This window comes from Erpetoichthys calabaricus, chromosome 2, assembly GCF_900747795.2.
Source record: "Erpetoichthys calabaricus chromosome 2, fErpCal1.3, whole genome shotgun sequence".
Classification (NCBI taxonomy): domain Eukaryota; kingdom Metazoa; phylum Chordata; class Cladistia; order Polypteriformes; family Polypteridae; genus Erpetoichthys; species Erpetoichthys calabaricus.
The window spans coordinates 204,989,145-205,005,147 of NC_041395.2; the positions used below are offsets into that span (position 1 = coordinate 204,989,145).

The 16,003-nt window shown below is 40.1% G+C and overlaps 1 protein-coding gene across 1 annotated transcript in view; it reads right to left on the reverse strand.

Annotated features, from left to right (window-relative positions):
- The window catches only part of xxylt1 (xyloside xylosyltransferase 1), a 129,365-nt gene extending 121,967 nt beyond the window's left edge, over nt 1-7,398 (reverse strand). The window contains exon 1 of the mRNA XM_028795042.2: nt 6,878-7,398. Coding sequence (XP_028650875.1) covers nt 6,878-7,309 — 432 coding nt within the window. The 5' untranslated portion in view covers nt 7,310-7,398. The remainder of the gene's footprint in view (nt 1-6,877) is intronic.
- Nucleotides 7,399-16,003: the final 8,605 nt, after the last annotated feature.

Genomic DNA, 16,003 nt, shown 5'->3' on the forward strand with positions numbered 1-16,003 from the left:
TCCACTTACAGATGATGGAGGCCACTGTGCTCATTGGGACCTTTAAAGCAGCACAAATTTTTCTGTAACCTTCCCCAGATTTGTGCCTCGAGACAATTCCTTTGACTTCATGCTTGGTTTGTGCTCTGACATGAACTGTCAACTGTGGCACCTTATATAGACATGTGTATGCCTTTCCATATCATGTCCAATCAACTGAATTTAGCACAGGTGGACTCCAATTAAGCTGCAGAAACATCTCAAGAATGATCAGGGGAAACAGGATGCACCTGAGCTCAATTTTGAGCTTCATGGCAAAGGCTGTAAATACTTATGTACATGTGCTTTCTCAATTTTTTTATTTTTAATAAATTTGCAAAAATCTCAAGTAAACTTTTTTTCACGTTGTCATTATGGGGTGTTGTGTGTAGAAATCTGAGGAAAAAAATTAATTTAATCCATTTTGGAATAAGGCTGTAACATAACAAAATGTGGAAAAAGTGATGCGCTGTGAATACTTTCTGGATGCACTGTATATAAGAACATTTCACTAACAGTAGTAATTGGCTTCTAATTAACAAATTGCTTGGAGCAAAATTGGCGTCTCTACCTGAACTAATTTGAGAACACAGAGTCAGACAGTCACTTATTGGCTTGCTTTGAAATTCCTACTTAATTTACCACCCCCAAGAGCAGCTAACAATAAGTCAGCATTTACTTTGCAATGTGAATTGTTTATATATCCTGTCTCATTGTAAGCAGTTATGAGTCCAACAGCTAGCTCTAAAAATTCTAAAACTAGGTTTAAAGAGGTAAAAATATTACAAGAGAAAAAAAAAATACAGAAAGTGAATTATCTGTAGACCTACAAAAGATTGAATAAAGGTGTTAAAATCCCTGAATGTAAAACTAGGGAAATGTACATAAAAAAACAAAACCAAAAACATTGAGGAAATGCTTCTTTTCACAAAACTTTCAAAAAATGGGGATCAGTATAAGCATGTGAAATGCTGTTTTATGCTATTTCGAGGATGCTCATTAGGAATATAATAATATTTTTGATATTTAATTTTTTCCTTATTCTAGCTAATCCCAGAAGTTTAAAGATAAAAAAATTCAAACATAAGCAATGAGAGGTATCATTGTAGACGATTTCAAGGTCAATGATTATGAATACAGTATATTATTTTTGATTCTTTACAAGGGACCTAGTCGTCCATGGACTGCTATCAAAAGGTAAATAAGCAACAAATTTCTATTACAATCGCGAATATTTAGACTTTAACGCTAGAATTCCTGAAGCCTACAGAAAAACATAATTCTGGGCCACCTTAAATTCCTTTGCATCTCTCGATTAGTGTCTTTTGCTTTGTAAATGTGTCGATTAGCACAAGCAGCCTGTTATCCCATCCCCCCATCACCGCAGCTCAACTCAGGTAAAAGTCCTCCTAGTTCAAGGCTCTTTATCTGGGTGTGAGGTGCCTGGAATAGCATAGCGTAAATAATATACCCTATGCTATAAAATATATAAAAAGACCACCACAAAACATCATCACAAACAGAACTTTGCACGATACCTTGGAGAGCCCAGTATGCCCTGCTGTTTCGTTGAAGGACATGCATGTGGCAGCTTAACTGGCAGGATGATGGCCAACCTGTTGCTGCATCCAAACACTGCTATCTTTTGCCTTTATGCCTGGTGCAGCTGCGTTATTCTTATGTGTGTGTGGATGTTTCTTGCAGGGAGGGCTTCTGTTCTCTTTCTCTGATGTAGAACCCTCATCCGAGTTCATCTGTTATAGCACGTCTTTATTTGAAAACAGTAGTGTCAGATCAGTGGGAGCGTGAATGTGACGGAGAGAATAAAACGGAATTTAAAAAAAAAAAAAAAAACACTAACCTTTACAAGTACTATAACTTTACACCAGCTGATAAAGACTCAAATCAAATGTATGGTTTTTATCTTATAATACTAATAATAAGAGCAGCTCACTATTGAAAATGGTAAATGTAGGAAGTTACTGGAATCAAACCCATGACCTCTTGATTATGAGTCAGCAGTTCTTATCACTGTACCACCCAAGTGGTCATGTCACAGTCATACCCTAACCAGATTTCTTTTTTCTTCGGTTATATTCTTGAATAAAAGCGTACTTGTTTTATTATATGTGTACCTTTTGTGAAAAAGTGTTTATTTGATATTTGGACTTCAGTCTTCACACATTATACACTTCATGTCAAAATTTTGTCATTAATATTATAACATTGAAAAAAGTTTGTTTTAGGTATGTGTTCAACATTTCTTGCATTTCTCTCATTTCCTGTCATCCTACATTTACACAGATTGTTGTAGACACGGAACACAAATTAAACACGTGTTCCAAATAACAATATATTATTTACCCCAACCCCCGGTCCACCATCTGACAGACGGGCCATAAGAGAACTGTCGGGAACAGAGACTTACTCAGTGAAGAGCTACAGCAAAATGGCTGCCCCCTTCACTGAGGACACTTTTCAGAACGCTATGCGGGCAGGGCTTTGCTGTGCGGCGCAAAGAGAGGAGAGAGACCGAGGTGAGAGAGTATTACAATGAAGTATTTTTATGGTTCCGACAGTTTCCCCATATGACACGAGTCTATAGAAATCTTGTTACTATGAAGTACATTCAGCACTTTCATTACAACAAAGTGACCTTACAATGCTTGAATGAATCATCCACAGAGCAGTTAGTTCTGTGGCCGCAGCTCAGTTGTGCACATTTGCACAACGATCCCCAAACAGAAACAATGTAAAAAAAAAAAAAAATTTCTTTCTTCGAACTTTCCTCGTACTGTTTTTTGCTGTTTCTGTGGTTTTCAGTGATACCTTTTGCTTATTGATCGTCAACATTTGAAAAATATCCACTGGAATTTAACTCATTGTCACCCTCCTATAGAAACGGCAGACACAAAAAAAATGATAACAGTGTTAATGTTTGTGATGGGCAATCTGTTGGAATGACAAATGCAATGCATATGTCTGTTATATGCAAAAAAGAACAAAAATCTCGGGTTTCAAACGTATGCAAACTGCTGCATTTGAAGACAGTTTTTATGTGGTTCAGTGATACTCATTCAAGAAACATTCCTATTAATGCGGCACACATTCAAGAAAATGTGAGGTTTCTAAACTCTCTTGGGACCTCCATCAATGGGACAACATGCAGAAGAGCATCCCGAAGTGCGATCACCGCATCTGTGGAAGACTGTTTATCTGTTGCCGGGACTAGGCTCACAGCTCTGCTGCGTCTCTCCATCAAAGCAAACAGAAGAATCTTGATGGGTGATGCAAGGAACATCGTAAATGCAGGGAACATGATTACTTGGCCACTAACCTGGTCACAATCCTGCCTGACTGCTGTGTCTGTTTATAGGAGAGTGGCAGATCCCACTACAATAAATAACCGTGCTGTTCCTGTTTCAAGCTGAATAAAGCTGGTTTTGCTAAAGTACTGAGACTCAGTCTCATGTTTTGGCATGTAAGACAGGGACTTATAGCGCAACCACGATCTTTTAAGATTCGCTTCTGTGGCGCTTCACTACAGCGAGCCTTCTGTTGCCCTGCCCCAGCAATGGACAAACAATTTTATACAGACGCGGCAATCGCGCTCCGGAACGCACTTCAGCGTGATGTTCCTGTTGGGTGGGGGGGATCCCAAAAGAGTTCAGAAACCTCACAATATGAACAGGAATACAGGCACTATTGAGCACCCCACCTTTACCCACTCTGCAAACTCAGTATCCAGCCAGGCTGGAGGACTGCTGGAGGAGCCAGAGGAAGAAAATCTGAGGCAGTGGTGGAGCAGCAGCACATGGGGCAAAGGCAGAAGAAAGCCGTTGTTCAAGTTAACAGATAAAGTGGCCAAACTTGATTTATGGGGCCGACGAGTGAACATTGGGATTTTTGATATGTTTCAAACATTACCAGAGGTTGTTAAAGATACCAAGCCAGGGCCTTCTTTCTCCCAGCTGGTACATGTTCACCTATCTCAGCTTTCAATAGAGTTCGAGCATTATTCCCAACCACAAAAGACTCCCGAAATGGGAAGAAAGGATCCGTGACCCATTTGTGAATAAGCCAGGTGAATCAACTTTGTCTGTGCTTGAAGAAGATCAACTGCTTGAGGTTGCAAATGATGGTGGCCTTAAAAGTATGTTTGAGACAACTTCAAATCTCCATACGTTTTGCATTAAAGTCAAGGCGGACTATCCTGAGGTTGCCACAAAAGCACTGAAAAGTCTGCTTCCATTTCCAAAATCTTATCTTTGTGAGGCAGCGTTTTCTGCAGTGATAGCAACCAAAACGAGATTATGGAGTAGACTGAACATAAGCAACACACTTTGTGTGTCACTGTCTTCCATCATCCCCAGATGGGATTGTCTGGTTGCAGGAAAACAAGCTCAGGGGTCCCACTGATTCTGCATTATGGTAAGTTGTATAACCCGCCCCAAATCCTCATACCCCAAGGGTCCCTGGAAAAATTTGCTTCTAGTAAAACGGTCCTTGGTGTCAAAAAGATTGGGGACCACTGATTTACCCTATACAACTCCAGGCACCCTACATCCAGATAAACAAGACTTGAGCTGGGAGAACTTTTTCCAGCGGAGATGAACTACAGTGATGGGACAGCAGGCTGCTTGCGCTGAACGACACATTTACAAAGCAAAAGACACTAATGGAGAGGTGCGAAGGAATTTAAGGTGGCCCAGGATTACAAGTTTTTTTAGTAGGCTTCAGGGATTCTAGTGTTAAGCATTTAAACTGAAGCACACATTTGAAAATTTCAAATATCTGACGCAACTATTCTTGGCTATTATGTACTTCTGCCTCATGAAGAAAATCATTATGTTTCTTATGCACACTCAGAATTGAGACAGGTTATGCTAATTCAGACTTGTATTATGTTGTCATGAATCATGACTGTAAAGCTACAGAAAATAAAATTAAACTAATGATAAAACTTTTGCAGCATTTAAATATATACTTTTTTCCTCTTGCATTTCCTAGTTATATACACCTGCCTTAAACACAAACTTGCATTTTTATATTTATTTCTGCTTTCATTTATTTCTTTTTTGAGCTTGAGTTCTAGCCTTAAATGTTGAGTAGGTCATGCAGACAAACAATAGCGGCTGCAGAAGGGATTTTCTCTGGTTACAAGGAATCTTGGGATTGTTCTAGAGGGATGTAAAGGAAAACATTTCTAACTACTGTACATCACACAAAGAACACAAGCCCAAAGCAGGACAGAATACATTCCGTTTATCTGCCCAATTATGTCAGTGGAAAAGTTAATCATCACTGTAAATGTTTATACAGTATATATAAGGTATTAAACAATGCACTCTCTTTCAAATGCAACAAGCTTGTAAAACAAGCTACAGTCCCTGCACTGTACTTTAAGTATTGAATTCTATTAGTGGTTAAACTTCCCAGGACATAAATATGCAGCCGTATTAACGATCACTGAAAACAAATGCAATGTCTGAAAGTAACACAAATACTGTATTTCAAAAATCTATTTTTTCCAAAACCTTTCACAGACTTCTATTCTTTTGGATTTATTAGGCTTTGGTGGAGGCAGAGGTGCAGTGACAGGAGAGGGAAGGCAGGAATTGCCTGTGGTCCCAAGCACTTCCATTTACACAAGTACTCATTGCAAAGACAAACCTATGGGAAATCCCCTTGAAGCATGGCATTGAAACAATACAATGACAACATAAGAACAGCCCCAAATCTCCATTGCTAAAGTGTCAGTGCTTGTGATGAAAGTAACTTTTTTAATAATGTTAAATGTAATTACAGCCAATTTCATAAATGATGAACTTACCTGAACAAAAAAACTGAATTGACTCAACTTGTTTAGACCATTAATTTCTAATTCATCTTCAGTCTCTCTGGACCCCAAGTAGTCAGTGCCCGGCCAAAATCAGCAGCACCAATTTATCCACAGGGAGACTAGGTCACTGAGAGATGGAAGTCGAGGAGGTTGAAATGTAGTCCTCCAGTACGCCTTACTCTTGCTATCATATTGTCACTTATGAGAGAAATTTCCATCCTTAAAGGTGGTTAAGTCTTACTACAGGTCTACCATGTGCCAGCTCTAATTTCAATAGCGGGTAGTGTTTTAAGGTCTTTGCACCAGAAGGACATAGTGGCTGCATTAGCTATAGCAAAACCCATAGATTTTGAAAGTTACAGCAATACCTTTACAAGCTATGTTTTGTTTTTTAAATTTCTATTATGTGCACCTTTAATTTAGTTTTTAAATAAATAAAAATATATGTACAATTTGTATTTATTTTTATTACCATGTACACCTTACATTTATTTGTATTTACTTTTTCATTTAGATTTTTAAATTTCACTTTATTACATTATTGTTTTGCGGTTTTCTATACAAATGCTGTATTTATTGCATCTGTTTTGCACCGAATTAAAATAAAGGATTTATGTTTATTAAATCGCCCCAGATCTTTTTTTCAATTTAGGCTTTGCACTAATATAATGGTAAAGGAGAGGGTGAGTCAGAGGGTCCCATGCAGTTATTTGTCTGGGGCAGCCAGATCACTAAAATCGACTCTTGAGTGGAAGTACCTAATTCTAGACAGTGTGAAACAAAAATTTGATAGAGACAAAAAAAAAGCATACTAAACTAATAGGTGTCATACGCTGCTAACGTAATGGCCCCATTACTCCTCTAAACATTTCAATTCAACTTCTTGGACTGTTGTTGGGATCTCATTAGAAATTAAATTACAGCGGATGCATTCAGTTACTTGGTAATACCACAGACAACATCGTAAAAATGCAGCAGGCCAGTGTAGAGAATACAGAACAAGTCAATTAAACGCACCTCGTAGTTGAAGGTAGCGTTGAGAAGCAGCTCAGCCAGCACTTGGTGCCCAATCTCCTTGCTCGCATCTTCGCTGACAAAGTGCAAGTGAAGTTGCTCCTCGTCCTGGAAACTCGCGTGTTGGAGCAAGCTACTGAGGGCAATGCGCATCTTGCGTTGTAACCCACTGTTTCCATCTGCCTTGGTGAACATCATAAGAACGTGGAAATTGATCATCGCTGCCCGATCTGGGGTTATCACGTCGCTGCCAGTGCCATAGCCAGCTTGAGTTTGTTTCATACGCCGGGTAGTAGTGGAGAAGTTCTGACGCTCTGTGCCAAAATAATAAAAGGCAACGACGGCCAGCGCTGCCACAATCAAAAAGACGAACTGATATGAGCGAAACACACTCACTCGAGCCATGGAGGTGAGCAATAGTCGAATTAACCCCATAACTCCTGCAGCAATTAGTACCTCACCTTCTCACAACTTATCCTACAGGCACTCCCCTCAGGTAAGCGCCATTTTGCTATGACGTTTGGGTGTGGGCGTGGCCTCCGAATCCAATTGGGGCTTTCGCCTACAGCCCGGCCACAGTGTAGCATGCAATGTACTGTACCGCAGAATGAGAGGTGTCTGGCTGTAGACAAGTCATTGCTGAAAGGCTGTTTGAAATATCTACTCATTAAACAGGATATATAACTTACATCACCGTAAAATTGTAGATAGCAACACTGGATTATATTCATAGAGAAGAATGACAAGAATGTGTACAAGTGTCAGCAACGAATGTTGAGCATTTTATAGGGTTTTTTATTATAGGGTATGTTTTTTTTCTCCAAAGATTACTCAATCATTTCCAGATCTAATTTCCTTGTGAACTGCAGTGCCTTGATTTGCACATTGCCTATGATTATCTCATGTCTCGTTTTGTCATTGTTACACTAATGGGGGTTCAGTAAATAATTAATAATGTTAATACTATTATATATACTGCTCAAAAAAATTAAAGGAACACTTTATAATCAGAGTATATCATCAAGTCAATGAAACTTTTTGGATATTGATCTGGTAAGTTAAGTAGCAGAGGGGGTTGTTAATCAGTTTCAGCTGCTTTGGTGTTAATGAAATTAACAACAGGTGCACTAGAGGGGCAAAAATGAGACGACCCCAAAAAAGGAATGGTTTAATAGGTGGACGCAACTGACATTTTTCCCTCCTCATCTGTTTTTTCACTAGTTTTGCATTTGGCTACGGTCAGTGTCACTAATGGTAGCATGAGGCAATACCTGGACTGTACAGATGTTGCACTGGTAGTCCAACTTCTCCAGGATGACACATCAATATGTGCCACTGCCAGAAGGTTTGCTGTGTCTCCCAGCATAGTCTCATGGGCATGGAGGAAATTCTAGGAGACAGGCAGTTACTCTAGGAAAGCTGGACAGGGTCGTAGAAGGTCCTTAACCCATCAGCAGGACTGGTATCTGCTCCTTTTGGCAAGGAGGAACAGGACGAGCACTTCCAGAGCCCTACAAAATGACCTCCAGCAGGCCACTGGTGTGAATGTCTTTGACCAAACAAACAGAATCAGACTTCATGAGGGTGGCCTGAGGGCCCGACATCCTCTAGTGGGCCCTGTGCTCACTGCCTGGTACTGTGGAGCTCGATTGGCATGAGCCATAGTATACCAGAATTGGCAGGTACACCACTGGCACCCTGTGCTTTTCACATGTGAGAGCAGGTTCATCCTGAGCACATGTGACAGACGTGAAAGGGTCTGGAGAAGCCATGGAGAATGTTATGCAGCCTATAACATCATTCAGCATGACCAGTTTGGTGGTAGGTCAGTAATGATCTGGGGAGGCATATCCATGGGGGGATACACAGACCTCTACAGGCTAGACAACGGCCCCTTGACTGCCATTAGGTATTGGAATGAAATCCTTGGACCCACTGTCAGACCCTTTGCTGGTGCAGTGGGTCCTGGGTCCCTCGTGGTACATAACAATGCCCGGCCTCATGTGGCGATAGTATGCAGGCAGTTCCCGGAGGATGAAGCAATCGATACCATTGACTGGCCCCCATGCTTGCCTGACCTAAATCCAATAGAACACCTCTGGGACATTATGTTTCAGTCCATCAGACACCACCAGGTTGAACCTCAGACTGTCCAGGAGCTCAGTAATGCCCTGGTCCAGATCTGAGGGGAGATCCCCCAGGATACCATCCTTAGTCTCATTAGGAGCATGCCCTGACATTGTCAGGCATGCATACAAGCACATGGGGCCATACAAACTACTGAGTACAATTTTGAGTTGCTGCAATGAAATTTCGGCAGAATGGACTAGTCTGCAGCATCATTTTTTCACTTTGATTTTCGGGGTGTCTTTGAATTCAGCCCTCTCTAGGTTGACAATTTTCATTTGCATCAAACAATGTGACATCCTTTCGTTCCTAACACATTACCCAGTCCATATCAGTATAGATATCCAGAATGATTTTTTTTTTCCCAGATCTGATGTGTTTTCAAAGTGTCCCTTTAATTTTTTTAAGCACTGTATTTTAATTACATAGTGCCTTTCCCCTGCTCAAGGCACTTCAAACACTGTCCATCTTGTGCCCACTCCTTAACAAGCTCTCTGTCTTTGCAATTTTGATCTGGTGAGGGTATATGTAGCACCCTACTAAGATTCCAAACTAGACAAGCAGGTTACAAAAATGAAGGGATTCATTTTTTTTTAAACCCACTTTTTTTTTGTGGCTAGAGCTGCAGGGCCTAACAGCCGAATGTGGCAAGTGCAAATATAATTGTGCATAGTGCATTTCGATGGTGAAAATCAAAAGGTGCTCAACAGTTACATTATGTAATAACTGTCCATATATGACTGGTCACCTGAGACTAGATATGCCATTTCTGTGGGAGATGTGGTAATTATTCAGTAATCCTTTTATATCATGCAAGTGATAACTGACAGAATAAACTTGTGTTTCATTTACGCAGTTTGTATTATATACATACATATATGTACAGTATATAGATATAAATATTGGTATACATACTCACTAATCATGGCACCAGAGAGTGGAGAAATGTTGCTTTTAGATTAGCACCAGCAAGTAAAATTTTAATTTTACTCTGCATATGTGATAATACTGAATCTATACAATGTATAAACACAGTACACCAGTAGTCTGGTAGTCTAGAACTGTTATTTGTCTTTTATATTCTATCTACATATCCACTAAGTCACACTTTCAGAGCATATCTGTTCCAGTTAATTTGTGTCTTTATTAGCAACACAACCTAACAACAATGATATTAAAGTACACTAGCAGTCGAAGCTTTGACACACCCAAAAATGTTAATATTTTTGATGGAAGTTCAGGCTTATTTTTATCAAGATACTATTAAATTGATTTACAAATACAGCCAAGAGATTACTGATGTTTCAAATTGGCCATTTCTGCTTGAAACGACTGCTTTTTATATTAGTATTTACTGTACATATGATTGAACCCAGCCACAAGGGATGCACAAACCAGTGTGTTTTTTCGTGCCGGTCCCAAGCCCGGATAAATGAGGAGGGTTATGTCAGGAAGGGCATCCGGTGTAAAATTTTGCCAAATCAATATGCAGACAACAATACAAATTTCCATACCGGATCGGTCGAGCCCTGGGTTAACAACAATCGCCACCAGTACTGTTAGCCAACAGGGTGCTGGCAGAAATTGGGCTACTGTTGGCCAAAGAAGAAGGAGAAGAAGAGGGGGGAGACGTGTCCGGAGGCAGGAGGAGAGGAGGAAAGTAAGGAAAGTGAAACTGAGGGTAGGAACTTTGAATGTGGGCAGTATGACTGGTAAGGGGAGAGAGTTAGCAGATATGATGGAGAGAAGGAAGTTTGATATATTGTGCGTGCAAGAGACTAAATGGAAGGGGAGTAAGGCCAGGTGGATCGAAGGTGGATTCAAATTGTTCTATCATGGTGGATGGGAGGAGAAATGGGGTAGGAGTTATTCTGAAGGAACAGTATGTCAAGAGTGTTTTGGAGGTGAAAACAGTGTCAGGCAGAGTAATGATTATGAAGCTGGAAATGGGAGGTGTGATGATAAATGTTGTTAGTGCATATGCACCGCAAGTTGGGTGTGCAATGGGTGAGAAAGAAGATTTTTGGAGTGAGTTGGATGAAGTGATGAACAGTGTACCCAAGGGACAGAAAGTGGTGATTGGAGCGGATTTCAATGGGCATATTGGTGAAGGGAACAGTGGAGACAAGGAGATGATGGGTAGGTATGGTGTCAAGGAGAGGAATGAAGAAGGTCAGAGGATAGTGTATTTTGCCAAAAGAATGGACATGGCTGTGGTGAATACATATTTTAAGAAGAGGGAGGAACATAGGGTTACGTACAAGGAAGTGGAGGAAGATGCACACAGGTAGATTACATCCTATGCAGAAGAGTTCATCTGAAGGAGATTGAAGACTGCAAAGTGGTGGCAGGGGAAAGTGTAGTTAAACAGCATAGGATGGTGGTCTGTAGGATGACGTTGGAGATCAAGAAGAGGAAGAGAGTGAGGGCAGAGCCAAGGATCAGATGGTGGAAGTTGATAAAGGAAGACTGCAAGGATGAGTTTAGGGAGGAGGTGAGACAGGCACTGGGTGGCAGTGAAGAGTTACCAGATAGCTGGGAAACTACAGGAGATGTAGTAAGGGTGACAGCAAGAAGGGTGCTTGGCGTGACATATGGAAAGTGGAAGGAGGAAAAGGAAACCTGATGGTGGAATGAGGAAATACAGGACAGTATACAGAGGAAGAGGATGGCAAAGAAGTGGGATAGTCAGAGAGATGCAGAAAGTAGACAAGAGTACAAGGAGATAAGGTACAAGGTAAAGAGAGAGGTGGTGAAGGCTAAAGAAAAGGCGTATGATGAGTTGTTTGAGAGGTTGGACACTAAGGAGGGAGAAAAGGACCTGTGCTGATTGGCTAGACAGAGCGACTGAGCTGGGAAAATGTGCAGCAGGTTAGGGTGATAAAGGATAAAGATGGAAACGTACTCACAAGTGAGGAGAGTGTGTTGAGCAGATGGAAAGAGTACTTTGAGAGGCTGATGAATGAAGAGAACGAGAGAGACAAGAGGTTGGATGATGTGGAGATAGTGAAACAGGAAGTGCAATGAATTAGCAAGGAGGAAGTAAGGACAGCTATGAAGAGGATGAAAAATGGAAAGGCAGTTGGTCCAGATGACATACCTATGGAAGCATGGAGGTGTTTAGGAGAGATGGCAGTGGAGTTTTTAATCAGATTGTTTAATGGAATCTTGGAAAGTGAGAGGAGTACAGAAGAAGTGTACTGGTGCTGATAATTAAGAATAAAGGGGATGTGCAGGACTGTAGTAACTACAGGGGAATAAAATTGATGAGCCACAGCATGAAGTTATGGGAAAGAGTAGTGGAAGCTAGGTTAAGAAGTGAGGTGATGATTAGTGAGCAGCAGTATGATTTAATGCCAAGAAAGAGCACCACAGATGCAATGTTTGCTCTGAGGATGTTGATGGAGAAGTTTAGAGAAGGCCAGAGTTGCATTGTGTCTTTGTGGACCTGGAGAAAGCATATGACAGGGTGCCTCGAGAGGAGCTGTGGTATTGTATGAGGAAGTTGGGAGTGGCAGAGAAGTACGTAAGAGTTGTACAGGATATGTACGAGTGAAGTGTGACAGTGGTGAGGTCTGCGGTAGGAGTGATGGATGCATTCAAGTTGGAGGTGGGATTATATCAGGGATCGGCTCTGAGTCCTTTCTTATTTTCAATGGTGATGGACAGGTTGACAGATGAGATTAGACAGGAGTCCCCGTGGACTATGATGTTTGCTGATGACATTGTGATCTGTAGCGATAGTAGGGATCAGGTTGAGGAGACCCTGGAGAGGTGGAGATATGCTCTAGAGAGGAGAGGAATGAAGGTCACTAGGAACAAGACAGAATACATGTGTGTAAATGAGAGGGAGGTCAGTGGAATGGTGAGGATGAAGGGAGTAGAGCTGGCAAAGGTGGATGAGTTTAAATACTTGGGATCAACAGTACAGAGTAATGGGGATTGTGGAAGAGAGGTGAAAAAGATAGTGCAGGCAGGGTGGAATAGGTGGAGAAGAGTGTCAGGAGTAATTTGTGACAGATGGGTTTCAGTAAGAGTGAAAGGGAAGGTCTACAGGATGGTAGTGAGTCCAGCTATGTTATATGGGTTGGAGACGGTGGCACTGACCAGAAAGCAGGAGGCAGAGCTGGAGGTAGCAGAGTTAAAGATGCTAAGATTTGCACTGGGTGTGACGAGGATGGACAGGATTAGAAATGAGTACATTAGAGGGTCAGCTCAAGTTGGACGGTAGGGAGACAAAGTCAGAGAGGCAAGATTGCATTGGTTTGGACATGTGCAGAGGAGAGATGCTGGGTATATTGGGATAAGGATGCTAAGGATAGAGCTGCCAGGGAAGAGGAAAAGAGGAAGGCCTAAGCGTAGGTTTACGGATGTGGTGAGAGAGGACATGCAGGTGATGGGTGTAACAGATCAAGATGCAGAGGAGAGAAAGATATGGAAGAAGATGATCCGCTGTGGCAACCCCTAACAGGATCAGCTGAAAGAAGAAGATTTACATATGACTGAAAAGCCCCATCTTCAACAGCCATTTCTTCACTTCGTTATCCTAACAATAAATTACCTTACTTTAACCTTAATTAGCAATTTTAAATGCTAATTGGTTATTAGAAAAAACATTAGTGATTTCTTTGGAATCACTGAAACCTGTTAGTCTGTTCACTTGGGTTGCAAGGGTCTGGCATTTCTAAAGTGCAGTTGTGATTTCAAAAAATGGCCAAAATTAAGCAGCATTTTTTTGCAGAATGGATATTAACAGATTGCCAAGAAACAAGTTTGTCTATTATTGTTTTCAGAGATGAGGGCAAATTGGATCTACCAAGGTTGAAGAAGAAGGGGAAGGCCCAGATGCTTAACTGCATACAAGGATAAGGACATCACAGTCTGTACTTTAAGGAACAAGCACCTTACAGGTCCTCAGTTGTCTTTTTTCTTAAATACACACCAAATACCAGTATCATCTGCGATAGAGAAAATACAATTGCAAGTACAATTTAATAAATTGTTCCAGTCATCATCCTTCCAAAGTCTGTGTTCTTTTACCAATTTTAACCTTTTTGTTTTTATTTGTCAGTTGCAGATAAAACTCTTTCTTTAAAATTCTGTCTCTAAGGATAGCATCCTGGAGTTGTCTTTTCAGTGTTGTAGATGACACTGATATTTGGCATGTTTTTAATGAAGAAGCCATCTTAGAACTTGTAAGACGTTTATTTCTCAAACTACAGACTCCAATGTTCTTATCCTTTTATTCAGTTGTGCATCTAGGCCTTTCCATTCTTTTTCAATTTTGGTTAGATCTGGTTTGCCCAATTCTCTTAAGTCAGTTATAGACACCTTTGTAATGAAATCTTCAGTTTCTTGGCAGTCTGTCACATGGAATAGCCTTCATTCTGCAAAACAAAAATGCTGACATGTTTCTCAAAAAAGCTGTGAACTTTTGGAATGCCAGTCCCTTGCAACCTAAGTGAACAGAATAAAAGTTTTCTGTGACTCTAATGTATTTACAAAGGTTTCTCTAATAACCAATTAGCATTTGCACATAACAAATTAAGGAAAAGGTAAGAGAGTCAATTTAATGGCATCTTCTTAAAAATGCTGTCAATTTCTATCAAAAACATGAACATTTCTGGGTGTGTCCAAACTTCTGACTAGTAATGTAAATGTTATGTTTTATATACAGTATAACACCAAACTTTTAATTCTGCTCTATATAATTCAGGGTTATAGGAGGCAGAGTCTATCTTAATAGCACTTGTTCTTTCTTGGCTTCAGCTGTGACATCTGCTTTAGGTTCACTGCTATTGATTTAGACATTGAATTTCTCTGATTCTTTAGCTATTAATTGTCATTCATGGGACAATGCACGGCTAAGAAACCATTAACTGAATTTGCCAGTGTGGGCAATACTCTTCTGCTCCCTTAGGACCAAACAGATTCTGACTCATTCTGCCCACAGTAGAACTTCAAGGTTCTTTCCCACACGATGTACATATCCAAACCTATCCTAGAAAACATTATTTGAAGGGTTACTGTGGAGTATGAAAAATATATGTTCTCCTTGACAATTCATCAGAAAAGACAAGGATAAAGCAATAAGGAAATTTGATCTATGCTATTAATTGCACAGTTCAAGATATGCAGCATCCCCTAAAGGCTAAAGTTTACAATTCACTTGATCATTTTCATAACCGTATTAGCAGATTATTGTTTGCATTAATGAAATGTCAAATGCCAGTATATTGGACTGCTTGACTATACCACATTAGGGATGTTTAAGGGGTGGTGACCTGAAAGAATGAATAATATTATATAAGCGTAAGTGTAATTGAAACATTCAGTGTATAAATAATCTAAAACATAAACATTTAAAGTGAAATAAAGTAATTGTAGCTCTTCAAAAGGTATACATTTTCTAATGATATTTTACATAGCAGCTTTAAGGGAATCTCATGAGAAATAGAACACTCTCAGAACTCTAGAAAAATCCTTTTCAGATTTAAATTCATCTCAGTCCCTCTGTGACAGTAAGCCAATGGTGGGGCATTTGCCTCATTTTCTGTTAAAAGTATTAAATTATACTGTAAATGCAGTCTTGTGAGCTCCACGTGAATGGTAAACTTTTATGTATAAAGAAATTAACATATTATGTTTTATCCTATACATCTCTTCCCATATATTTTGCATTATTTTTGTAGAGATAATACTTTTTTTAGCATGACTACAATGTACATGGGACAGCAGGGTGGCACAGAAGTCATTGGCAGCAGTACTGGTCATATTATGATCACATATACATAGTATGTGCCTATTACTTAAAAGGTTGTGGAAAAACACTGAGAAAAACTCCCATTATAGAACAGATTGTAATTAGAGAATGTTACTGACTTCTGAAATATTCTAAATGTACTGTAATATGTTTATGAAAACTTATCTTAGCCTATGTGTTGTGATAATCATCATGACGAGTTATGACGACTTCTTTCCATGTGATATGCAATATTGGTG